We start from the raw sequence: 27,596 nt of genomic DNA, 5'->3' as shown, positions 1-27,596 counted from the left end.
GAGAGATTTCTCAACGATTTCTTTGGCATTCTTGTGTTACATGTTACCATTCCTCATTAAACCTTAATATGAAATTACATACATTTTATGAGAGAAGTAATTCAAGAATTCATAATCATTGGATTTAATGTCTTTATAGGTTTCTAGACACATCAGTGGATACTTCTTTCTCTCTCTCTCTCTCTCTCTCTCTCTCACACACACACACACACCCATAGACATACACGCACTTGTACACACACACATACACACACAGAGTTCATGTTTCTGCATATGTACAAATAGTTGAAGAGAAGCCCACTCTCATGCTGGCTCTGGAGACTAGAAAGATCCTAGAGTTGTGGTTCCTCTGTCAAGCTGAAGGAGTTGTGAGATGGCATCATCCAAAATCACACACTCAAAGCTTAGGCCGCATGTGAGTAATTCCTGCTGAGGCATTGTGCTAGGCCCAGGAGCCCAAGGGCAGGTGAATCAAGGCTCCTATCAAAGGTGCTCACGGGAACTGATGAGGTGATGTGACTGAAATTGTGCCATGGCCTCCTGGAATGTGGTGGTGTTTCTCTCTCCTTTTTAATCTATTAAAGGCAGTTTAAAGAATTCTTTAGTTCCTTGTTTAAAAAATTAAAACATATTACTATAGTGCTTTGCAGTTTTCAAGTACTGTCACTCACTGAATTTATTCCTCAAATACCTCTGAGGGTAGAATGATAACCATCCCCTTTATAGAAAAGAAGAAACTGAGACTCCAAATCTTGCCCCAGGTCACAGGATGAATTAGTGGTAGAGCTGAGGATACTAAGTTCTTAGTCCTAGAATTCTATTTTTTTAAATTTGCATGAACTTAAAATTGGATACTATTCCTTGCATATAAATATTAGAGAAAAGTCTCATGGAGAAGCCACTTAGAACAGCAGGGCAGTGTCTCTGTAGGAATGTTGAGCATCTGGTCCTGTGGATGTCACTGTGAGCAGGTGTGGCTGCGGGAGCTTGTCCCGGAAAGACCTACTCCTGGTCACCATTGTGGAGGACAGTGTTTGATTCGGCTGAACTGCTTGCCAAAGCTGACCTCCTCGTGAAAGGATGGCTGCCTGCTCCTCCTCCCTCCCCCAATCTCAGCCTTGTTTCCAGCCTGTCTGCTCTATACCTGCTCTCACTCCGGCCCTGGGGCTGAGTGAGGAGGGGGGTACTAAATTATGGTTGCTTGAGGGCAAAAGGAGAGGCTTTGTTTGTTTTAATAAAAAAATCAGCCCTTGATTGGATTAATAGCTGATTTTTTTTCTTGCAACTTTCAGACTGGAAGTCCATAAGCTTTGACTTTTAGATCCCCTGGTCTAATTGAGCACATAAACCATCATTTCCTGGGTGTGATCTGATATGATGCCTCTTCCAGTCTGGAACCTACCTGGAAAAAAGTGTTTCTAGACTGGGGCACCAAGTTGGGTACACAAGTTGTCTCTGGCCATAGTGGTTTCTGGGGAATGAATGACATTCTTTGTCCCCTACTTGCAGCTCTATAGGGCATCGGCGTTATTTGAAACAATCCGACATGAGGCACAGCTGAGCACGGACTACAAACTCTCCCTCTTTGACCTGCAGACTTCGTCCTACCAGGCCTTGCAGCGGGTGCTCGTCAGCCTGGGTGAGAGCGGCTGGGCTTCCCACTTCTCGAGAGTGAGCCTGCGTGTCTGAGTCATTCCAGGGCTGCTGGGGCGAAATCTAACTCATGATGTCAGGCCATGAAGCTACAACTGCAGTCCAGTCACTGAACATGTCTCCGTTTAGTCAGCAAATATTTGTAGAGCACCTACCAGGTGCCATGTGCCAGTCCTGGGAATGAAAGGCCAAAAGGCCCGGTCCCTGGCCTCCAGAAGCAGTCAGCCTGGTGAAAGACAGACGTCAGGGAGTCCCATACGGTGGTGTGACGGGTGCTTAGGGTAAAAGAGACTCAGGTGCTGTGAAAACAAAGCATATTGGCAGACAGACCCAGGAGCTGGAGAAAGTGTCCTGGGGCTAGAGATGCTTGAGCTCCTCTCCCTCAGCTTCCCTCCAACCACTCAGACCTGCAGGCGTACCTGACAAGATAAGATGCCTGGCCTCTTCCCTGTTTCCTCTGCCACATAAGTCTTTCGTTTCCTGCTCCGTAAGTGTTTTTATTGTCTGGGTCTGCCCTCCCGGGCTGTGACCTAGGCAGTGATCATTCTCCCAGGCCTGTGTGCTGCCTTGCACTGGGGCGCATGCATTTCCCTCACTGGGGCCTCCACTGTCCGTCACCCGCTTTTAGCTGCCCTGTCTTCTGCCTCTTCTCAGGCCTGTCCAGCTCTGCTGGCCATTTCCCCCAACCCAGACCATGGGTGGAAGAGGTATTTGCCAGAACTAACAATGTCTTTGAAGTTGGATGTTGAGGCCTTGTCAGTAAGACCCTGTCCTTTGCTGTGTGTATCTGAATGCCCAGGCCTCCTCTTGAAAAATGTATCTATTAAATGTGCTTATTGCCTGAGATTACAATTTATTATCTATTGTAATCACAGTGTTAAGTCTGCCTAACACTTTGGGGCCGATTTTCCAACGTGCACAGAAATCATCCCTGCTGTTCCAGTTAATAACTTAATAGGGTAAAGAAGACATTTGCATACACACATGTAAATCCCCCTTTCTACTGATACTGGAACTGCAGGAAGCTAGGCATCCTTGGAGTGCTGTCAGAGCTGCGGCATCTGGTCTCCTGCCTCTGCCTGTTCTCTCTTTGGACCCTAGTTTGGGCAAATCTTCCCTCTCTGTATTTATGATGCAAGCAAATCCTCTGCATTATATTCCTTCTAAACACTCTGAACAATCCTCACTTGAAAGTATGTTGCCTTATATATTGTTGGTGCCCTCATGTGTGTGCATTTAGCTTTTAAACTAGATAACAGACTAGTCTCTTAGGGAAAGGGATCAGGAATTGGACTGAAAGACTCAAGAAAAGCTTTGAAAGAGAAAAGCAATTTCAAAGAACTAGAGACTTCAGAGGTTTAAACCGTTTGCCCATGGGGACCAGAAGAGAAGAGAAGCAAATGTGTGGGAGCCTAGAATGGAATGAGGTCTCAGCCCTAACAATAATATCACCTGTTATATATGTGATACTTTGAATAACCCATTCAGGCATCTCACATGCAGCACCTTGGTCAATCTTTACAATAGCCCTTTGAGATGGGGGGGCAATGGTTAGGACCCTCCTTTTGAGCCAAGGTTGAGAGGGAATAGGACACACTCAGCAGAGGGACTGGCAGGTGTGAAGACACAGAGGTATCATGTGGGGGGATGTGCTAGTGGGGCTGGACAGTGTGATGCATAGAGGGGCTGCATCGAAGAGAAATAGAAAAATGGTCAGGAACCAGGTCCTGTAGGTTTATCTGCCAAGGCCAAGTCAGAATCAAAGTTGAGCAGGGACATGAGAGGGTAACCAGCATGCAAAGCATTAGGTCCAAATAGCTAAAGTGAATGGGGTCAGACGCCATGAGGCCAAGGAGCAACTCAGGTTGTGGATTGGAGAGCAGGCAGAGCCGAGGACCATCCTCTGAACAAAGTTGGCTCTCTTGGGGTATGACTGTCGACAGGGGAAAGCCTAATAGCTTAGGCTGGTGGGGGGGGTGTCTGAAAACGTGGAATTTTAGAAGAGTGGCGCTGTACCTATCATCTGAGGCAGGGGGTTGGATGTGAATGGAGACTGTGCCCCGCAGAGGAGTGCAGTGAGGTTTCCGCCCAGGATCTCTGTACCTGATGGCCCTTTGTGGATAAACACACTCCCCCAGGGACTCCTCACCATGTGGCTTTTGTGTCCTAGGCCATCATGATGAAGCCCTTGCTGTGGCAGAAAGAGGACGGACACGGGCATTTGCCGATCTTCTGGTAGAACGACAAACAGGACAACAGGACTCCGACCCCTACTCCCCAGTCACTATTGATCAGATCTTAGAAATGGTTAATGGCCAGAGGGGACTTGTACTTTACTATTCCCTGGCCGCAGGCTACCTGTATAGCTGGCTGCTTGCTCCTGGGGCAGGTAAGATCTCTTACTATGGGAACTGGGCAATGAAGACACTAGACTGAGAAAGTCTAATGACTAGAGGTAGAAGAGGCGCATTACCATAGATCAGACTAAGGAGCTGATGTCGGCTTTCAGCAAAACCTCAGCCACGGCCGATATTCTGTGGTGGGGCATTCAATTAATAAGACAGCCCAGCTTCCTCATTCCCCCAAGAAATCGCTGCTCCTCGCTGGTGAACGTGGAAACATTCATCAAGGAACACGAAGAGCGGAGGATTCATTTCACCAGCGGCCCTATTTTTAGGCAGCTTTTGTTCATTAGCTAATAAAGCGATGACTGGAAGTCCTAACGAGTTCTTTCTAGATATGATTTAATAATTGTGACCCTTTGTCAGGGTGAAGTTAGACTGAAATGATCCCAGCAGCTCTTATCACCATATATAAACGAAGTCTCAGGCTTGAAATTTCCGAGTTTAGCAGAACCCATTTTAACCAGTTCTGTTGTAAATCTGTTTCCGAAGTAAAAATCCTCTTTGATTAAATCGGCATTAAATGTTCAGGCTGAAACTGTTTCACTAAATACAGAACCACTAATTAGCTGTTAGGGCCATATTTTTTGCATAATAAAATGCTGATGGCTTTACCATGTTGGAGACACACCAGATCCAATTAGAGTTTATTGACTGGGGAAGTGGATCTTATAATTGGGAATCTTGAAGAATGGGCTTCTTGAATATCTGTAAGCCAATTTCAGAAAGTTCAACTGCCAGGGAGAATTGACAAGATTTTCTTGATTGTGTTTCTGTCCCTTTGATTTAAAAAAAAAAAAAAAAAGGATGCTGGCTGGATGGCAACTCTCTGATGCCTCTTGGGTTCTGAGCACTCGTGCCTGTAGATTTGGTGCCTTGGCATATTTTTTTTTATAATCTTTCCCCCTTAATCCCATGTTTTTTATGGGATTTCCATAAAGAACATTCTTACCTCTGACCTTTTTATGCTGAGGTTTTAGTTGTGATGTTCGTGGTGACTTGGTGAGTGTCAGCTGCCGTGGAATGAGTCCCTGTGTATGCCCCGCCCCCAAGAGGGGCACTGATGCCTGGGAGGACATGGCTGGTGATGGAGGTATCAAGTTCTTTCTCTCTGTCATTGTTATGTTTTGGGGACATGATTTGACAGGTGGTCTGTCCAAATCCCTGTAATAATGAGCCATGTATAATGAGACTCCCATTGTTTCTCTTTCCCGTCCTCTTTGCTCTTAATGAGACTCTGAAGCTTTCACTGGGGCTCTAATCCAATCAGAGAGGAGCAGCGTTTTCCAGGGCTGACACACCTCATTACCATTTGAGAATATGTCCTATGTTTATTGCCAGAAAACCACTATGGATTGCTTCAGTTTCATGCAGCCATAATTTTTTGCTCCTTTAATCCATTAATGATGGTTGACCAGTTAGTCTTATTTAAAAATGGTTTAAAATATTTTTATCTGGTCTTTATATGATGATGCATTTATTTCGACTAGCTTTTGTGAAATAAAAGGTCTTTGAGTAACACAGTTTCTACTTGGCTAGTTGTATTTCTGTTCAGAATTTCAGTTTCTGGGGAGAATGTACCTTGGCATGCTCGTGCACCATTCGGGAAAGAAAACTTTCCCTAGCCGGTGCTTCCGAGAAGCATCTGTTTGGAAATACATATGAAGTAGTCGTCATCCCATAAGCTTCTGAATATAGTATCAAGAGCAGAAGCCTTATCTTAAATTCCCTGGTTTCAAGCACCAAACCTCATGACAAAAGCTGTAGAAATGGGTACTGACCAAATTCTGGAAAGCCCTCTCAAGACCTTGATTTCAGAATCTCTTCACACGGTTTGGATGGCATGCTTGCTCAAGAGGGCTACCCCCTGCCTCCAGCCCTCCCTCGCGTAACCCTGGCCTTGCATGATGTTGGCTGTGCCTGTCTGGTTTCAGGAATTCTGAAGTTTCACGAGCACTACCTGGGTGATAACGCGGCGGAAAACTCCAGCGACTTCCAGGCCGGCGGCAGCGCGGCTCTTCCAACAGCCACCAGCTCCATCCTCGAACAGCACATCGCCAGTGTGCGAGAGGCCCTGGGGGTAGAGTCTTACTACTCGAGGCAAGTAGTACACCGATCCCAGTGCCATCTTCAGACACAATCTCGGGGTGTTGGGTTTTTTCTCTCTTTCTTTTGTAAACATCCTGTTTGAGCTAAATGGAAGAAATCGATGGAGTTCACACTTCGAGCAAAGTCTGTTCACAGTTGCTACAGGAGAGACAACTATGTGTCTCTGGAGGGCAGATCCCTTCGTGGCTGTCTTTATTCTTTTTGATAATTTCCTCTCAGATAGGGAAAGGTCTCCTCTGAGATGCGTGTTTTCTAAGGAGGGTTTGTTTGTAGGATGTTTAAACCTCCACATGACTTTGAATTTAACATACCAGCTAATTAAAACTGAGGTGATTTTTGGGTTATAAACTGATTAATAATGAGTTTGTTTGTACTACAGCTGAACGCCTGTTTGAGAGAGTAATTTAACACTAGTGACAGGATCGGTGCATTGTGGGGCTGATGTGAAGGAAGTTGAACTCCCAGCATCGAGAATAGAGAAGGGAAGTGCTTTTTGCAAAGATCGTCAAAGTTATATGTTTATGAAAACATTTTATCATGATCGACTATCTTACATACAGAAAATAATTTCCACAAGCATCCTGCTGCTGGGAAAATGGAAAGAAGAGGGGGCCATCACCTGGGTGACAGTCAGATTTTCAGGTATCTCAGCCCTCCATCCTAAGTGTCAAGAAAGTTTGCGTGTCAGAGAATCTTGTGTTAGCTAGTGTCAGGTCTCGGGGACATCTGCTGGTCTCTTGAGTGATTCATTTGCAGTCATGGAAATCCCAAGACATCACCATAATTCTTTGGAAAGGCTTATTCCAGATTCCCATGTGTGTGTTGGTCAGTGCCAGCAGCTGGGTTGGTCTTTGGGTGCTTATGAAGTTGGGGAAAGTTCTTAGATGACTTGGATAATGTAATGTCAAGAGGGGAAGGTGCTGTTGGGTCTTCTAGCCGAACTCCTTTATTTAACAGAAGCCAGCGTGGAATAAGATTGCTGACAGCCAAGTTCGTGTCAGAGCTGGGATCACAACAATAGAGATCTCACCCAGACTCCCAGGCCACTGCTTGTTCTGTTTTTAATTATCAAAATTAATATCATATTTGCGAAAATAGCCGAAGCATGTAAGAATGTCATCTCCAGCTTCTGTGTGTATGAAGTATGAGCAGGCTTCAGCCACATGCACACATTATTGTCCTACTTCTTCTATGACTACGGTGTATCCTGGGGCACCCCTTCCCTTAACCTTGAGTCGCAGTGTGCTGATTATAGGAGCTTGTCGGTGTGGTAACCCCAAGAACTTGGAAGTATGGCTATTCTCTGAAATGTAATTATACATGACCATAAACTCAGTTAGGCCAGGAGAGAACAAAGCTGCTTCAGCAACAGAATGGCACTGCAGCCAGTCCAATTCCACTGTAACCTGACCAGAGTTGTTGCGTATCCAACCAAAGTGAATGTTAATGGGGCGTCTGCGTGGCTCGTTGATTGGGCCTCTGCCTTTGGCTCAGGGTCCTGGGATTGAGCCCTGTGTTGGGCTCCCTGCTCAGCAGGGAGCCGGCTTCTCCCTCACCCTCTCCCTCTGTTGCTCCCCCTCTCTTTCTCTCTCTGTTTTTCTTTCTCTTTCTACAGTCAAATAAATATTTAAAAAAATTAAAAATAGCAACAACAACAACAACGAAGTGAGTGTTAAAAGGATGGTTGGCCAGCAGTAGAAACACAAAATGAGAAAGAGAGAGGAGGGCAGATTTGGCAGTGCCCATTTCTGACACTGTCAAAGGGAAAGAGGATCTTGGTTAAGGGACTCAAAGTCCCATTGGAAGGCTGTTCCCCTGTAGCCTTTGTGCTCTCCTATCCTTCCCCACTTCCTTTCTACAAATATTAGAACACCTGCTGTGTACTATGTGTACTAGAGATCAGGAGTAAGGTGGTGAGTAAGGCAGACATGGCTTCTATTCCCAGGGACCTGAAAGATCAGAAACAACAGAGTATAAGAAAACCTTTTAATTAAAATTGCCATAGTGCTTAAAGGAAAATGCAGGGTGGATAAAAAGGTATAAGTGGGGGTGGAAAACCAATCTGGGGGAGCTGGGGAAGCTTCCTTGGGGAGGGGATATTTGAGCTGAGCTCCAAAGGATGAGGAGAAATAGAGGAGATGAAGGCCACCTCAGGCAGTTGCACAGAGGCCTTCAGTAACCGTGGCGGAGAAGACCTCTCAGGTCGTCCCCTTGCCTTCCCTTATTCAGGACCTTCTGATTATCATTTGATTTCTCCTACAAGTGTACTTGCGAGTAGAGAATGTGCATAAGAACCTGGCATTGTGATCTGTACAACTCTGCTTGGCCAATGAACATGGGCTCTCAAGAGGCAAAGCCTTTTAGAGCACATTAATATCCGATTTTTAGATTTGTAAGACCAGAGTCCAGAGCTTTCTCTGAGATGAGATCATGAAGGGACATAAGTGTGCAACGCCTCTCATTTGAAACTTCTGCACGTGCTGAAGGGGTTTCTGCACACCGCCTCTGTTACAGCATGCTGGTGACCACACCTGGGTCTTCTCTGTCCATACCAACCCTGATAGGGCTCAGCCTGCAGGAAAATAGGGATTTTACTTGATCCCAATTTTCATGGATCTAGATTAAGATTCACCATAAGAAGGAAGGGGAGGGGTGCCTGAGTGGCTCAGTTGGTTGGTAACTGTCTTCAGCTCAGGTCATGATCCTGGAGTCCCAGGATCGAGTCCTGCATCAGGCTCCCAGCTCGGCAGGAGTCTGCTTCTCCCTCTGACCTTCCCCTTCTCATGCGTGCTCTCTCTCTCTCTCTCTCTCTCTCTCATACTCTCCCTCTCAAATAAATAAATAAATAAAATATTAAAAAAAAAAAAGAAGGAAGGGGAATACCCTTTGAGACTTCCCAGTGCCTGCCCCCACCCCCACTGTGTAAAATTCCAAACACTTATGCTTCCGCAGTTCTTTTGTATGATACTAGAGGTTGAGTAATTTTGCTTCCAGGTGAATTTTGAATGGAAAAAATGGTTTTTGGGTTATAGTTCAACTCTTCTTCAATGGTAGGGAGAGAAGAGAGACTGTAACTTGCTTAATCCTCCACATTAATCTTTTCCTTTCTGCTCTCTATAGAAAGCTGACAAGTTAGGATGAGTCCTTAGGGATCTGTCTCTAGGATGTTGGGTAGCTTGATGCTTAGCGTGACTTTGTCGGGCTGCCCTTGGTAGCTTCGATGTCCAGTTGAGACTGCCAGAAATGAGGTCTTTTCTGCTGCTTTAGACTAGTCTTATTAGAAATTTATTCTTATTTTGTGAGCTTAAACTCAAAATTGAATGCTTCAGTGGCATGGTTTGAATTTACTAGAATGGAGTTTTGTGAGACTCTGGTTTCTGCCTCACAGTTTCATGAAAATGTCAAAGATAAATTATTTTTCATCTACAAAATTTTTAAATATTTTTAAAGCCATAATGCTTACTAATAGTAAAGATGTGATGAATGAGCAGTCTTATACAGTAGGGATATAAGTTGGTCTAGCTTTTCTAAAAATAACTTGCTAGCAGATTCAAAAATCTTTAAATGTTCATGGCCTTTAACTCTCAAATTCTCCTTTTGGAAATGGAGTTTAGAGGTATTCATAGGAATATTTATAATAGGTCCATTACAGAAAATTGATTGATTGATTTTTTTGTGAGGGGGAAAGTGGGACAGGGGAGAGGGAGAGTGAGAATCTTAAGCAGTTTCCAGGCTCAGCATGGAGCTGGTTGCGGTGTTTGAATTCACGACCCTGAGATCATGTCCTGAGCTGAGATCAAGAGTTGGACACTTAACTGACTGAGTCACTCAGGTGCCCCATTATAGAAAATTCTAAAAGTCTAAATGTCCACAATAATTGAATGTAAAGTTATTTTATAACTATCCAATATAATATCACATTGTAATTAAAATTATGTGTAACAGAGACTCTTTAGTCACATAGCTGAATGTTTATGGCAAAATATTGAGTGAAAAAAGTAGAATATAGAATTAATATATATAGTGTAATTTCAGTTTTGTAATATATACAAAATATCGGTGTGAAGAGTAAGAAAAAAGTCCTTAGAAGGAAATAGGCTATAGTGTTAGTGGTAATTATAGGTGGATGGTGGAATTACAGATGGCTGGCATTTTATTCTTTATGTGATTCCTTATTTTCATTTTTTTCACAATGAACATATATTACTTTTTAAATGAGAAATAAAGCCATGGATAAACAACTCTGTTACTCAAAGGCGGAAAAAAAGAAACATTTTACAGAAATCAGTTTACAGAAAATAAAATCCAAGTTTTGGAGCTTGACACCATGATCTAGCTCTAGGAAGTCATTCTGTGTTTATTTTCCTTCTTGTCTCTTGGTGAACACCATGTTCTGGCTACCTTGCCTTCTTCTCTTTTCTCTAAATATACCCTGTGCTGCTTTCTCAGGCATCTCTAACCTCTAAGTCTGTAGGTGCAGCTGTCCAGCAAACATCTCTGCCTGGGAATCTTCCAGGAATCTCTAGTCTAAAATATCTAAATCCCAACTCTTGAGTTTCCCCATTTCCCTCCTCAGTCAATCATTGTAATATACACCACATTAACAGAATGAAGAACAAAAACCACATGATGATATCAACAGATGCAGAAAAGACATTTGACAAAATTTAACACCCTTTCATGATTAAAAAAAAAAAAAACAAACACTTAACAAGCTAGGAAAAGAAGGAAATTACCTCAACATAATAAAGGCCTTTATGAAAAGCTTGCAACTAAAATCATACTCATTGGTGAAAACTAAAAGTTTTCCCTCTAAGATAAGGAAAAAAGCAAGGGTACCCTCTCTTGTCACTTCTATTCATAGTACTGGAAGTCCTAGCCACAGCAATTAAACAAGAAATAGAAATAAAATTCCTCCAAAATGCAAAAGAAGAAGTAAAATTAGGTCTGTTCACAGGTGACATATGTAGAAAACCCTAAAGATAACACCAAAAACCCTGTTGGAACTAATAAACAGATTTAGCAGAGTTGTAGGATATAAAATCAGTACTCAAAATTCAGTTGCATATCGATATACTAACAATGAGTAATTGTTAGAAGGAAATTAAGAAAACAAATCCATTTATAATAGCATCAAAAAGAATGAAATACTTAGGAATAAATTTAACTCAGAAGGTGAAAGACTTGTATACTAAAAACTGTAAAATATTGCTCAAAGAAATTAAAGAAGACCAATAAATGGAAAGACATCCCATGTTCGTGGATTGGAAGAACTAATATTGTTAAAATGTCCATTAGTACCCAAAGCAATCTATAGATTCATTGTAATCCCTGTCAAAATTTTGATGGTATTTTTTATAAAAATAGAAAAAAAATCCTAAATTCATATAGAATCTCAAAGGACCCAAAAAAGCTGAAACAGTTTTGAAGAATCAAAACAAAGCCAAAGGCCACACACTTCCTGATTTCAAAACATCATAATGCTACAGTCATCAAAACAGTGAGGTACGGGCATAAAGACAGAGACAGACAGGCTAATTGAATAAAGTAGCCCAGAAATAAAGCCTGATATGTAGGTCAAATGATCTTTGACAGGAGGGCCAAGGCTACATATTGGGGGAAAGGATAGTCTCTTCAACAAATGTTGGGAAAACTGGATATCCACATGCAAAAGAATGAAGTTGAACCCTTGTCTTATATCATATATAAAAGTTAACTCAAATTAAAAATCCAGAACATAAGATCTGAAAATATAAAACTCCTTGGAAAAGCTTCATGACATTGGATTTGGCAACAGTTTCCTGAATATGACACCAGAAGCCCAAGTAACAAAAGCAAAATTACACAGGTGGGAGTACATGACATTTAGACTTCTGCAAGGCAAGGGAAACCGTCAACAGAGTAAAAAATTAACTTATAGAATAGGAGAAAATATTTTCAAACCATAGATTTGGTAAGGGGCTACTATTTAGAATATGTAAAGAACTCCTACAACCTAACAACAACAACAATAGGAAAAAAAATCTGATTTGAAAATGGGCAAAGAATAGACAATCTCCAGGGAAGATAGACAGTCGGTCAACAAGCACCTAAGGGTGCTCAACATCACTGATCATCAGGAAAATGCAAATCAAAACCACCGTGGGATGGATATCCCCTCACACCCATGAAGATGGCCACTATCAAAAAATAGGATATAATGAGTGTTGGCAAAGATGTGGAATAGTCAGAACCCTTGTGTTCTGTTGGTGGGAATGTAAAATGCTGTGGCCACTATGAAAAACAGTATGGAGGTATGTTTTTTACCACAAGTAAAAAAAGGTATAAAAAGTACATTTGAGGGGTGCCTGGGTGGCTCAGTGGGTTAAAGCCTCTGCCTTTGGCTCAGGTCATGATCCCAGGGTCCTGGGATAGAGCCCCACGTCTGGCTTTCTGCTCATTGGGGGGCGTGCTTCCTTCTCTCTCTCTGCCTGCCTCTCTGCCTACTTGTGATCTCTGTCAAATAAATAAAATCTTAAAAAAAAAACAAAAGATATATTTGAATCCACCCACTCTGTCTCCACCACCACCACAGGCACAGTGCGGGTCCTCATTGTCTGTAGCCTGAACTACTGTTGCCACCTCCTCTCTCAGCCTTCCGGCCCCCTGCACACAGAGCGACCTTTCACAGATGTATTTGGGACTATGCTTCCTTGTTCTCCCCGTCCCCAAGCACCCCAGACTCGTCACAGAGCATCCCCCTCAAAGCTTCTGATGTTTTTTAAATTTCACACTCCTTATGGCAGGTGATCTTGCCTCTGTCTGCCCGTTGAATGACACCTCTGGTCCTTCAGCTTGACATATCCCTGTGTGGTCCCCCAGCCTCCTTTCACCACCAGGGCCATTCCAAGGGCTGTCCCACCTTAAGGTTTAGCGTGTGCCCTTCCTTCTCTCTATAAAGTTCTGCCAACTGCCGTTGGTATGGCGGGTTCCATCTCCTCCTTCAAACTCCTGCTTCCCTGCTAACTCCTCAGAAAGGCCTTTCAGAAGCTTGGTTTCATTCACTTCTGCATACCCCGTGCCTGGGGTGGTCCTGCAACATAGTCCATGCTGAATAAATGTTTAAATGGGCAACTGATTGACTCTGAATGCATTAAGTCCCTCTCCCTGCTGTCCAGAATTGCCCTACTTTTCCTACAGATATTCTAATCACCCGTGAGAGCCCTGTTCAAATCTCACATGGTTTCCATGAGGACCACCCAGAGACCCTAAGTCCAAATGAGGTTTTTGCTCCCCCTCTGAGGTGCCTAATAATAGCTCTCACTCCATTCTTTCTTATTTCGTGATCACCTGACTTGTGTGTCTTCCCAGGCAGGGGGCGATACCATGGGAAGCAAGTGCTATGTCCTCTCTGAATGCCCACCGCTAACACAGTGCCTGGCCCATAGTGAGATGTCCATAAATTTGAATTACAGTCACCAGAAGATGTGCTGTGAGCACACTCTCTGTTCATGCTGGGCCGATTTACTGACTCTTTTCCTAGTGGATGTGAAATACACTGTGCCCCTAGAAATTGAGTCTCTGTGCCTTGGGGAACACCTTCATTCAATTACCCACAGCCTGGCTGTGGTGTCCTTGTTATAATGCAGACCGTTTTTGCTTTCCTTAATGGTATCTTGCTGCTGAAAGGAAGTGCAGTGGTACAAAGGAGTTTCTGAGAATGGATTTAAAAATAAAAGAACTGCTTTTATTAAGTGTTTAATAAGAACTTCCAGTCCCTTCCTTCCTCCCAGATCAAAAGAGGCATAGATTGAAACCACTGTATAGAACATGAACCTCCCATAAGGGAGATGTTATGAATTTCAAAACACATCTTCAGTTCTTAATTCTGGTATTTAGCCAGAGTCTTGCTGTTTCCTGGGCACCCGGGACAGTGCAGTGACACTTTGCTGATGCTGAGCTGACCAGTGAGAATATTAGTAGGTCTGGAAGGAGTGCTCCCAAGGGATTTTAGATAAATTGTAAACATAGGCTGACCTTATAATAGGGGAAATATTCCTTCATTACAATATTCGCTACAGCGAATATTAAACCTTGATAAATTATAGCTGTTATTTTCATTTCTTTCGATGCTTTTCTATATTTCTAATTTTTTTTACAGCAGGTTATTTTTATAATCCAGTGCATTTTCTGATTTCATGGATTAATCTAGGTTGTACCAATTTGTGAATACTGATGCTTTCTGTTAGCTCTAGACTGATCATAAGTGGTAGCTGTTAAATCTGACAGTGCCAAGTGCTGGAGGAGATGTGGGTCCATGAGATACCTCATATGGGCTGGTGCGAGAGTAAATGGGCACAACCACATCAGAAGACAGGTTAACATTACCTTCTAAAACTGAATATTCACTTAGTGTTTGACCCAGATCTACGCAAGCATACTGTCTGAGAGAGGCTCTTGTACATGAGTGAGGATTTTCAGAATTGCACTGTAAACAATAGCAAAATGCTGGAAGCCCACATGACATTGTAAGAGAGTGGATGAGTAATAGTCCCAAAATGGAATCTTAAGCCACAGACAAGCCACCAGGAACCCAAAGATGTGGCCAAATCTTAGAAATATAACCAGTGAATAAAAGCAAATCCTCAAATATTACCTATGGCATGAAGTCTCTTTAATAGATTTAAAACAACTAAAATAAAAATATGCTTTTAGAAATATAGCTAGATGTAATAAAATTTGTATGGAAAGGACAGGCAGGGGACGATGGCCATGGGCTTTGGGATGGGACTTTCCTCGGGATGGGGAAGCAAAGGATGGGCTCCATGGGAGGTAACAAACGATAAATGTGTTATTCTCTGGCTTTTGTTTTGGGTAGTGGTTTTGTGAGCACTCATTAAATTATTAAAAAATTACTAAGTAAGTCAATGAAAGCAGGCCATGCATGGATCAATGATGAAAGTGTGTCAGGAATGGAAGATTATGATTAATCCAATCCCAGAGAGATTCCCCCCACCCCCAAAAAAGAAAAAAAAAGCAGGATTTCTTAAATCGCAAAAGCAGGATTGCCTAGTACATATTTAATCCATGTAAATAAATGGACAATTGATACATTGCTTTATTTGTATCTGTTCTTTTAAGCAAGTACCCAAGCACTGTCATTGTCATATTGTTTAAGTTACAGTTTATTTTAAGTTATAGGCTTATTTTAAGTTACAGTTAGTATTTGAAAGTTTAAAATTATCTTTATAATATTTTCTAATTGTAGCTTTGTGCTAATCAAGACTGACCCCCCCATCAATCCAAACTAGGAAGTTTTTATTTTAAAAATCAAATATTTTTTTTCTTACCCCAAATCATTTTCAGAATTACGTGGAATAAAAGTAGATATAATAATTTGGGAGCATTTATTTTGTTTCTTAAAACAAAGAGTTTCCCATTTCATTCTAAATTAGGGTAGGTTACCATTTTGAAAATATTTTATGCGATGTAGTCAGTCTGTGCCAAAGCTAGTTCTGAGCCTGGAGATAGATGCATGAATAATAGCTGGAATTCTTGGCCTTGCAGTAGCTCACAGTGTGAAACATGCAACAAATGTATAAATTATTAATCTACCACGTGCAAAATGTTATGATAAAGGTCTAAACAAAGAAGGTTGCACCTCCTTGCTCTGCCTCCTTGGAGGTAAGGCAGTTGGTTCAAGAGGCCTCCAGAGAAGTGACATTTAAGCTGGACCCCAGAGAGTGAAGGGAGAAAAGTCAAGTGAGCAGAGGAATTCCTCCCCAGGCAAGGGTATAGAGGAAGGAAGGGCCCACGGCCTCCAGATAATGAATGATGGGCGCAAGAGGAGGTCCATCTGTCCTCTGCTGTAGAATTGCCCTCTGTGTCATAACCACTCAGTGCAGCCTCCTGGGGTTCACCTCGTTCTTGCAAGATCTGAAGGTGGGCTCCCTTTCTGATGGGATGGGTTTGCCTGTCTGGGTCTCATGCCCTGTCTTCTTGGGACATGGCTGAGTCCAAAAAGCAGGCTTTATCTATGAGGTGACTCACTCAGGCTCGGCTATCCATGTTTGAGAAGATGATGCCAGATTAGGGATTACATCACTGAAGAGACACAGCTGCAGAAATGAATGGAACGCACTGGAGACTCTGGTCTTATGCCCTGATTCCCAGATTTAGATTCCTTCCAAAAGGCTGAGTACAAAATAAATTCAGAAAGTTGCATTCAGTAAGCTTCTTAGGGTATCAGCAGCTTAGCAAGAAGGATAAGTGGAGTTGGTCTTCTTGTCTGACCTCTGAAGTAGCTAAATTGAATCCCCTTTTGTAGGTCTCATGAGCTTTTTAAAAAGCAGAATTCTTGAAATTACTGAGTTTCCCCTCATACATGGGAGGGCTAATCTGGTGAATGGTAGAATCCACCTAAAGACAAAAAGCAGACAGCAGTGATGTGGGGTAAAGTGTTCTATGCCTGTTGTTTGGCCCGTGTGGGGCCTGAAACTATGAACGGCTTGACTTTCCCTGGGTTTCCCTGACGTTTCTGTTCCCAGGCCCCAGAGCACTAGCTTGTTTGGTAGATGCCGTGAAGACCTGGCAGGGGCACTATTAAACAACATTTCTCAGACATTTCTTTAGCTCTTGTCTCTGATCCTTTGTTCCTGGTCCCAAAGCTTGGGATAGCGTCCCGGCTAGAAGAAGGGCTTGGTGGGGGGAAGGGGTGGGGCGAATCTCTTGACCAATCCTCAGTGTCAGATCAGCTGTTGGCGGGCTATTGCCATGACCAATTTCGTAAAAATTCTTTGAACTAATCAAATTTCAATATCCCTGACTTTGTATACCCTGCCCTTTGCCCCGGTGAAATTCCCTGGCCTTTTCTTTCTGATTGATTCTGTGCAGCTTTATCTAACAATCGATATTTAAGACATTTAATATATAACTCTTGACTTATCTTGCTTTGGGAAAATTACCCCAGTATAGCCACCAAGTTCCTCTCGGAACCGGCTAAAATAGGTATTGTTTTTCATCCCATTTGTCCTTTTATGATTTGAGCACAATGGTTAAGGAGGCCGTGGAGGGGTGCCGTCCTTAAAAGAGCACGTTTCATGGTGTCAGACGCCCAGCTCACGCTGTATGAGTCAGGTTTTCCTCCAGTAGTGGCATGAACACCTCAAGATTTCAGAGACTTGTAACCACAGACATGTATTTCTTGCTTTGGGGCTGCAGATCAGCTGGAGTGGTTCTGCTTAGGCTCCCTGGTGGCCTTAGGTCCCTGTGTCTCATCTTTCTGTGACCAGTGGTAACCAGACAAGACTCTCCTCACAGCAGAAATCAGGATTGCAAAGGACCAAGAAAAACAGACACTTTGAAAGCCCTGCTCGCCTCTTGTCCACTGACGTTCTGTTGGCTAAAGCAAGTCCCACATCAAGCCGAACATCAGCAGGGCAGGGAATATCTCTCTCCTGTGGAGTGGATACGAGCCGAATGGGAACACGGCCTCCCTCTGCCCCTCACCCATGGAGGCCTGGAGAGAGAGAGAGAAGGATGATCCTTGCTCAGGCCTCATGCGTCTCTTCCTTTCAGTGTCTGCTGGTTGACCATATTTCTGCTTGTATCTTTCTCCCCTCAACGTAGCACTCACCCAGCTGGGGGAGGCTTCCCACACACCCCTTCCTCCCCTGTGGCTTCCCATCTTCCTCTCACTTACCCTTGGTTACTTTATTTTCCCTTGAAAACATAATCTTCCTCGAGGAGAAGTGTCTATATTGCTGGCTCCGTGTCTCCCTCGGTTTTGAGACTTGCCCATTCCCCTGGAATTCACCTCGAGGTCAGTAAATGCACGGTCAGACCCTTGCTCAGTCACCTGCCCAGTCTGGCACACCGTGACTCCCAATTTTCCCCACTTAACTTAAAGACTCCATCTTTCCCCCACAAGTTCTTTATTGTTGAGGCCTTTAAATCGTTAGTCCTTAAATTTCCCTTTCCTATATTGCTATTCATGTAACCAGTCACTGAACTGTGTGTGATCCTGCTCCTCTGCCCCCTTCTTCTCCCCTCCTCTGGGCCAGGCTCTTAACCACAGCACGCCCTCATGACCAGCCTAGCCTTCCTGCCCCCTCGTCCTCCCTTCAGTGCTTCTGTCCTCTGCTGCCTGAGGACTTTTCTCAAAGCTCTGCTGTCATCCAAGCATTTCCACCTACATCACAGCCTACAGAGAACGGTGGTGGCTGAGGAGTGCCAGCCCACGAAGCTGGTGCTTAGGCTCCATTGTCCTGTATGGCCTATTCCCCTCCCGGTGTCAACTCTCTGTTCAAATACGGGCATTTCTTCCCCTGGCCACCTCCATACCATGCATGTCCCTGTGAGTGTGCATTTGCTTTCTGCTTCTGCCAGTGTGGGATCCTTTGGGATTCTTTCCCCCCAGGGCATTGCTTTTCCTGAAGGCAGGAAGGGCTTACACAGGTGGGGAGAAGCCAAAATGCAGAGACAAAGTAGAGGGTCCTGCTGTGGGGCTGACCGCCCCCCCCCCGCCCCCAGGCCTTGCTTCTTTTTCCACCTCCCTTCTAGGATTTAGGAAAGTCTGGGCACACAGTGCATAGAACTCTGATGCATCATTGTTGGTTAACTGGAATTAAATTGTATAAATTAACTCAGTCCCAACAAGGAGTGTCCCTGAATGCCATGCAGTCACGTCTTATCTGTACGTTACTAGCCCTTGGCAGTGCCTAGCCCCTAAGAGGTATACTCCATGATTATTCACTGAATAAGGGGGATTGGAAGAGGAAAAGAACGAACTGTGGGGGTCACCTCCAAACTGGGCCACACACGGTCATTAGAGCATCATTGAGTGTATGGGCAGCATGTCATCATCAGTGTACCAAAGCACGACCCAAGCAATCCCGTGTGTTTCAGAGTCACTGCTCTAGCCTTTTCTTCCCACTCCCACCCCTGTGCAGTCCCATGAAGGCAGGTCATCATCGTGGACACTCAGAGAGGTGTACTTCCCCAGATCTTGTAGACCTTGAACTAACATCCACATTACAAATTTTGACCCACAGGCCAGCCCATGAAACTCTTCTGATTCACAGTAACGCATTAAACTCATTATGTCTTCAAAAGTAATGAGATATTCTTTCTTGCCTTTTGATAGACTTATGCTAATGCAGTGAGGAGTCAGTGCTAATAAGCTGGGAGAGGCAGAATTGATTTAAGGATCTGTCACTTCCAAAAACATACTGTCTGATGGAGACAAAGTTATCATCATAAACTTGTCTTTTTCTTTATTCTTGTGCATGCTGCTCATCTCACTGCTAATTAGAAACATCGGGAGAGAACACTTCATTTTTCTGGCAGCTCTCACCAAAGCGTTCTGCTTTTAAGAAGGACTGAGTACCTTCCCATCGCAGGACGTGGCTCCTAGCTGTCTGACATTCATTCCTCGCTCCTGCCTCAACATGCGGGCCTCCTGCAAGTGTGTTGCTGATGGGGGGAACGGTGGGAGCTTCAGTCCACTTTCTGTGTCTTCACGTTTAGTGTCAGTGGTGGATCAAGCCACAGTAGATGCTTCTACCTAAAGCCAGAAGTTGGATGGACCTATCCTGTCCATGAAAGGAGATAGCTGTGGGATAACTTTCAGATCTTCCTGTAAGTTCAAATACACAGCTCTTAATTAGACCTGATGAGGTTGAAACTGTATGTGTTCACATACTGATTATCACCCCAAGGTTGGAGACAGCCATTCTTGTGAAGATCAAATAGGAAGACCAAGGGATACATGACATTGATTTCCTTTCCTGCAGCCATCCACGGCAAACCCTCTCTTCCTCTGGACTTCTTCGTGAGGCTTTCGCTGCCACAGTCCTGTCGATGACTTAGGAAATCTCTTTAGGGTTGTTGTCAAGTCTGGATAGTCCTACTGCTATGGATTTCACGGTTTCCTTCTTGGCTGCCCCTAATCACAGTATTACTTACTGCATGAGGTTCATTTTTTCGTGTCTTTTCCTCCGTACTGGACTCGAGAGCCATTGAGGGTGGGGATTGGGTCTGCCCACTATCAGGACAGTACCTGGAATGTCACTGGCGCTCAGGGAAATTAGTCATTGAATGACTGAATGAGATGGGTCCACCTTTCCTTTTTTGCATATAAACATGGTCTCTTCCTAATTACATGAAAGCTGAAGCTGGGAACATCTCTGATCAATGCTAGAATTGGTCTGGCTGTGTCTGAGAAAAGCCATTTCCAAAGAAGGATACAGAAGGAGCAAACAGTGCTAACAGCAGAGTGAAAAGAAGAAGAACAAGAAGAGTGTGTGTTTGCACAAACTTTCTTTCAATCAAGCACAAACTAACGTTTTATTGTATTTTTCTTCTTCTCTGCTTCCTCCTACTTTAGCTCGGTATTGAATTTTAAGCCTCAGAGATAAAAACTCAGCATAGTTTATACTGGGTAAGGGCTTTGGATTAGAGCACTTTTGAATGTTGGAAATGGCTAAATTTAAAAGAGGTAGAGAATTATAGTTGGCAGAAAGTTACAAGGAGGAAAAAAGCTATTTGTCTAACTTGTCTTTGAAAATGAATCAAACAGGCAAGAGAGTCCAGATTCTGTACAATATGAGTCATTTCGGTTTCCCCTCACAGATAGGATTTTTCAGTGAATGGATACAACTTTGATTTTGTCTTACACTCTTAAATAATATTAATAAACCAAGGTACAGAACATGTGTTGGTGGGTGCTCTGTAATGCCAAGTGAGTGCTCGTGTTTTAATTCCGACTCCCTATCAGGACCTCTCAGATTGCGAAGAAGGGAAACGGCCTCTTTTGGCCATTTTCCATGTGTCAGACACAGGTGTGCAAACTCATGTTTTTATTATCCTCTGAGATTGTGCTTGTGGTCCCCGTTGTACCTATCAGGAAGCTGAAACTCAGAGCCTTTTAATGAATTGTCAAGGGTTCTCACAGCTAGTTAAATGCTGGAAATGGAATTCAAGGGTGGGCTTTAGAAAGGACTTCTCAAAAACAAAGAGTGTCAACATGCCTCCTGGGGCTCTAGAATTACATCTTCAAATGATTTTGTGTGAGGATGAGAAAAAGACCTACAGAAAATGTCTCATTCACTCCTTTACAGACTTTGGCTGTCCCTTGGGAGATTCTGGTAGACTTTTTGCCTCCCTTCTGGAAACCTCTATTGAGTCTCCCATACTGGGTATTGTCCAATCTCACTGGCCTTAGCAATAGATGGAAGCAAGAAAAATGTGGAAAAATAAACAAGATGGAAAAGTAGAAAAAGATTCTGTCACAGTGCGGTTGAATACATCATTTAAATCATCAGTGAATTTGAGAGCAAGGAGAGTGGTTTCTCATTGAGAAATAAAAGTCCTTTGACTTGAAGAATATTTTTAAAAAATAAATCGTTCATTACCCTAGGTATTTCTTGAAAGGAAAATCATCCATATCAAGACATATCATGAAAGAAATAATTCAACAGTCCTTGAGAAGTTACGTATTTTCTGTTCAAACATTAAAGTAATCGTTTAATCTTACGTACAATTCCCTGAGCTCTCCCTAAATAATTGCCTTGGTGATTTTAGCTCAACCTTGAAACAGACTTGGATCTGTTGTATGTTTGACTTTATTTGAAAGAGAAAAGCAAGTTTAAAGAACTAGAGACTTCAGAGGTTTAAGCCCTTTGCCTATGGGGAATAGCAGAGAGGAGGGAAGCAAATGTGCGAGCACAGGATGGAGTCAGGTATCAGGTCGAACAATAACCATGCCACCTGTTACGTACATGGTACTTTATAGAACATCTACCAGGCATCCTCGCATTTAGTGCCTCAGTTTACCCTTCCAGTAGCCATTGGTGATAGGTAGGGAGACTCTTACGACACCTCCTTTCGGGAGAAGGACACTGAACCTCAAAGACTGACTTGTCCAAGGTCACACAGCTAAAGAATAAAATCAGAACTTGAACCCAGGCCCCCAGCCTCTGGTCTTCTGCTCTTTCCATCAAGCCATTTATCTCTCTCGAGAGGCAAGTATTTATTGTGTATAAGCTCTCGCTACATTTTCCAAGGCTCATGCAAAATCTTTGATGCAGTGGAGCTTTTCCTATGTTTGAGACGTGTGAATGTTGCCTGGGGTTCGTAATAGTATTTATAGCAATGGAATTTGAGCTGGGGTAATGAAGTTCTGAATTGTTCTCTGTGTAACACTAAGCTTTAAGAGGAGCTCAGTTTAAGTCAATGGCATATGAGTAAACTGGTCTACTTGGACATAGCTTGGGCATGTGGGTTCCAAGATAAATCTGAAGCTGCTTAAATCAAAGTGGAAGAAGAAGAAGAAAAAAACAGAAAAGAAGAAGTAAATAAGGTGTCACTTAGTGTGATGCAACTCTGGTTGCAGAACAGCTGTGAAGTGTTTGGAATGAAGATAGTGTGGACAGTTTTAGAAGCCGTTTTCCAAGTAAATTAGCCTGGTGTCCAAATTTGAAATCTTCTATCCATTTTTTCAATAAGCAGCTGTTTGCTGAATATCCCCATAATGTCAGTCACTATGCTGCGCCCCAAGAATTCAGAAACAAGGCTCATTTCCTGTCCTTGTGGAGCTCACAGACCAGCAGGTTTGTGGGTGTTGTGAATAGAGACACCCAGAAGCATGGGTGTAAGTTTCACAAAGGTACATCTTATGATGGACACCCAGTTTACCTGCCCCCTCCCCACATTTCCTAGTCTTTTCTTGAAATTGGAATTTTTAATATTTCATATTAGAAGACATATTAACATCAATCTGATTTGTGATACACCTAGTTAGCAAGACATTCATTCAGCAAATATTTGTCAAATGCATACAATATGCCTGGTCCTCTGCTGGGTATTGGGGTTACAGGGATGAAACAGTAGATTTCCTGCTGCAAGGTGCTCTCAGTCTAAGAGGAGAGAAATAATACACAGGCATACCCAGTCCGGACTCTGCTGCTTACTCTCTGCATGACCTTTGGCAAGCAATTTAATCTCATGGAGTTTTTGTAACTATAAAATAATAATAATGCTGAAAAGCAGTAGGCTAGAACTGGTCACATAAGAAGGCTTCATGTAGTTGCCAATTATTGTAGTTGTCAATTATGAGAAAGGTAGGAGAGATACATAGAGGTCAGAGAAGCCACTTGTGCCTCAGGGAGGGCTCAATCAGGAGAGGCTTCCTGGAGGAGGTTTTTTTTTTTTTTTTTTAAATAATTCATCACTTACATTTAACACCTAATGCTCATCATAACAAGTGCCCTCCTTAATACCCACCATCCATTTAGCATATCCTCCCCCCATCTCCCTCCATCAACCTGGAGGAGGTATTGCTTGAGCTAAATCAGAGATGCAGTGCGTTTTTGCCATGCCAGTACAGCAGCGTGAAAAGTGGAGCATGTGGCATAAGCCAAGGCATGCGATGGACAGCTGCCACACTTAAGGAGATGCAGGGAAGGCAGCACAGTTGAAATATAGAGTATAGGGAGGACTGGGACCCAAACACCTCTTTTTATAAATGCAAGGGGGCCAGATGCTGTGTGACAGTGGCGGGGGTTGGTGCTGGCCCTATAGCCAGGGGCCAGAGGTTTGCTTCTAAGAAAGACATGTGGTCCAAATCGTCCAGTGAGAACTTGAGATCATTTTCCTCTCTCTCCCTGAGTCTCCTGGGTTAAATATTTTACATTGTCTATTGGTGTAAGGAAAAGAAGAGAACCACTTAAAAAACCTGCTGGACAGTGAAAAGCCATGTTGAGCTTTTGAGCAAGAAATATTGTGCATGCAAGTGAGGGAAGATTCACTTTCTATTTCTAGAGAAAACTAGAAAATAATTTCCTAATTTGGTCTAGCAAATCCTATAAGAGTAAGTCAAGTATAAAATATGTACATTTCCTAGTAATGTCTTTGTGTTGGCGGAAATTTACCTATCCAGGATATACATTCAGGGGGACCAGAAAGGTCTTGGTTGTGCATGGTCTAAACCAAAATCCTTTCTCTTTAAACCTACCTGAAACAGCCAGGGCCTGAGTCCATGAGAGCCTACAATCTAAAATGGTATCAGAGTCTCTTCTATCCCGTATACTTTTAGAGTTAAAAATCAAATACTTTTGTCATGGTGTCAGTAAAACTAAAGAAAAATGAAAACAGTAAAAAGAAATGGTCTCCTTTTTCTGAAGGGCAGAGGAGGCAGTCACTTGAGCCGTCTTACCATACAGAAGTAGCAGAGCTGTCCAAGGAGCTCTCGGGCCCTCAGCTTAGCCATAGAAAACATGTTTTCTTAAGTTATTTTGGCCTTATAGGGTGTTTTTTTTTAAATGAAAAATGATCACAGTTAGCATGCCTGACCCTTGTTGGCCTGATCATTTTATGAAGAAGAATAATATTATGGCAGAGTAGTCTGGAAAGAATGTCCGCTAACTTAGACTAAAGATTCTCAGTGACCTCGGAGTGCACACCAAGGCGGTGGAGAAAGAAGCGAGGGCTAAGTGTGTAGATCGTGAGCTGTGGTGGAGTAACCAGTACTTTCTTCGGCATCCGGGGGTTTTCACTTCCTTCTTTGGAAGAAGCTCATCTCAGTGGGAAGTATAATTGCCCTTGCCTATGCCACTTTGGGAAGAGAACGTGTGTCCACAATCACTGAAAGGAAATATCCTTGCGCAGTCAGAGTTCATCCTGGCTGGCCTCGTGAGGTTAGCAGCTGCCGCCAAGACTCTGCAAGGGGGTGGCCTGGCTGGAATTAGAGAGGCACTGCTGGCTTCTGGATGTGATAGCGAAGGCTGCACATTCCTGAGGATAATGTGTCAAAATGCTGCATCAATACGCTAATCACTCTCTTGTATGCGTCTCCTATTCACTCGTCATTTACATTTTTATTTTCAATTTTGTGTAAGTGCTACTTGCACACGGTACAAAATTCAAGGGTTCAAAAGAGAACATGGTGAACAGTTTCCTGGGTCCCTTTCCAGAGAAAAAGCCTCACCACTTACCCTTATGTGTCCTTTTCCTTGCTTCTCAGCGGCGGATGGAGTGTTTGGCAGTAGGTGGATAAAACTGCTTTGCAGCCTTAGTTCTGAACAGGGAGCCAATGTTGAAAGTTTGAAGTTATTGGGGAGGGGGGGCTTTCATTAGGCCTGCTTAACAATCAAATATTGATTTTTACCTGATATTTTATAGCCATAAAATATATTTATTCCATGTCTCATTTTACCCTTATGACAATCTAAAAAACAGATAAGAGGAGGCATTATCTTCATTTTACAGCTCATAAAACTGAGGTGAGGAGAGAGTAAGTGCCTTTCATTATGTCTTACAGCTAATCAGTGGCAGAATGAGACCGGGAGATGGTCTATTGTTCCCCCTTGAGTTCCTACTTCTGTCCAATGATGCAAGCCCGATGTGAGGGGGGTTCTCCATCACCATTCATTTTGAGTTGTAAATGGGCTCATTTCTGATTTTAGACATACTTTTGTTTCTCACCCGGAATAAAATATGGGAAGAAGCAATACCATGAGGGGTTATTAAAGATCTACCCCAAGAAAAATGTCTCGTTATAATCAACATCTGAGCCCTTCTCTGTTCTAGGCATTGCACTGTGTGCCTTATGTATGCCATTTTTGGCCACGTAGCCTTATGAGCTGGGTGGTATTAACTCATTTTACAGTTTGGGAAACCAAGGCACAGAGAGATGAAGTAAACTGCCAGTAGTTATACAACTTGAAAGTGGTAGAACGGGAATTCAAATCCAGATCTGTGCCTATTTCTGCCAGGCAGTGTTGCCTTCCCGGGTTAGATGGCCAGAGCAGAACTGGTTATTATCTTCGTAATACAGATACTTCACTTATTTAAAGGTCCAGCAAATACATACGAGGCTTGATTATGATTAGTTATTAAAAAGATGATAAAAAGTCAAGTGGGGAACTCTGTTAAAAATACCATAGAATATTAAAGAAATAAAAGCTGATTTCCTGCTTTCAGGATGTTACCATCAAGCTGAAGGCACAGAAGTAGCACAAATAAGCTTCAGAACATAAATAACATGATCATAAAACCACACTCGGAAACATAGAATCAGAGAGGTTTGAAGTTAGAGAGGCCCGGGAGGTTACTTAGAGACTCCTTCCAAGCCTGAAGTCATTCTCTTTCCCCCAATTTGTGTGCCAGTGATACCACCAGCCTCCCAAGATACCAAGCCACAGACATGGAGTTCTAGTACGTTCCTTCCACTCCTCCATCTCCAAGCTCCCGAGGAGCAGCCTTGCAGACTAAATTTAAAGTGACCCTCCCTCATCCACAGAAAAAGTAATAGGCCCACAGTGGTTCTTTTAAATCTGTCCCCAGCCCTGCCAACCGTGCTTCTCCTGGTTCATCTCCTGTCAAATCTGGGCTTTAAAAGGACATCAGATTTCTGGGCCCCAGCCCCTGTGCAGTCCAGATGCAAACTCCCCTTACCCCCAAGGAGGCTCTTTATCAACAGCTCTCCTGTCACTCCCCTGAAGACAAGGCTGTGGCGACTCATTTCTGGGTGTGTCCTCATTTCAGCTCTTACTCTAACTCCTCACGTGCCAGCTTCGCGTGCCAGCCTCTGCTTTTGCTTGGGGTGGTATCTTCATTCAGATGCCTTCGCACCACACAGCCATGTGGTAGAAAGGCACCAGAACGTGTCATTTATGTCACTGGGGAGTTGGAATCACCGCCAGAGCAGATAGACAAACTGTGATGGAAGCCCCCCATGGCATGCCGTGCAGCAATGGGTATTGTAATGGTTCTACTTCTGGTAGTTCCTGGCAAATGAGCTCCTTCCGGGAAGTACACTGGCAAATGCCAACTAAAATCTTGGAGGGAAAAATACCACCTACCAGAAGGTACTAGAGAGTGAACAGATGCAAGTGGATCTGGAGAAGTGTCAAAACATGGAAGAAAGGAATGGCACAGAGTATGTTTCCCATTTTTATGGCTTTTAGACTACGGTCAAACCACAGTCAGCAGCCACATTTGGCATTTAAATCTTCAGCAGAACACTAGAGCCATTCTGGTCTGAAGACCAGCCTGTTTAGGGCTGCGACAGCCTGTAGAAACTCTGCCCAAATGTCTGGCTGACCCCTAAACTGCAAAGGCAGGGGACAGATTCTAGCTAAAGACAGAACTAACCCGAGATTTGAATTGCCACTCAAGAGATAGGTTTATTCATCTGAATCTAATCAAGTTAATTGCCTACTTAATTAAAAAAAAACAAAATCAATACTCTTTAGAGGAAAGTAACAAACCACATCATAACTTTCACAGTGTCCTGGATACATTGAAAAATTACTTGACATACAAAGAAACAGGAAAATATGACCCAATTTTAAGAGAAAAAGACAGTCAACTCATACCAACTGAGATGACTCAGGATGTTGGAATTAGCAGACAAGGACTTCAAAGCATTTATAACTCACAATGAATGAAAAT

General features: G+C 43.2%; 1 protein-coding gene across 5 annotated transcripts in view; it reads left to right on the top strand.

The window, feature by feature from the left end:
* TTC28 (tetratricopeptide repeat domain 28) overlaps nucleotides 1-27,596 on the top strand; it is a 621,084-nt gene that overhangs the window by 517,281 nt on the left and 76,207 nt on the right. For all 5 annotated transcript variants that reach the window (XM_032883286.1, XM_032883285.1, XM_032883287.1 and 2 more), the window contains 3 exons: nucleotides 1,510-1,639; nucleotides 3,824-4,042; nucleotides 5,990-6,155. In XM_032883286.1, coding sequence (XP_032739177.1) covers nucleotides 1,510-1,639; nucleotides 3,824-4,042; nucleotides 5,990-6,155 — 515 coding nt within the window. The remainder of the gene's footprint in view (nucleotides 1-1,509; nucleotides 1,640-3,823; nucleotides 4,043-5,989; nucleotides 6,156-27,596) is intronic.

The sequence above is a fragment of the Lontra canadensis genome, unplaced genomic scaffold, assembly GCF_010015895.1.
Source record: "Lontra canadensis isolate GAN:19392208 unplaced genomic scaffold, GSC_riverotter_1.0 scaffold87, whole genome shotgun sequence".
NCBI lineage: Eukaryota > Metazoa > Chordata > Mammalia > Carnivora > Mustelidae > Lontra > Lontra canadensis.
Note: the sequence above shows the minus strand (reverse complement) of the source record. Positions and strands in the feature narration are given on the sequence as shown.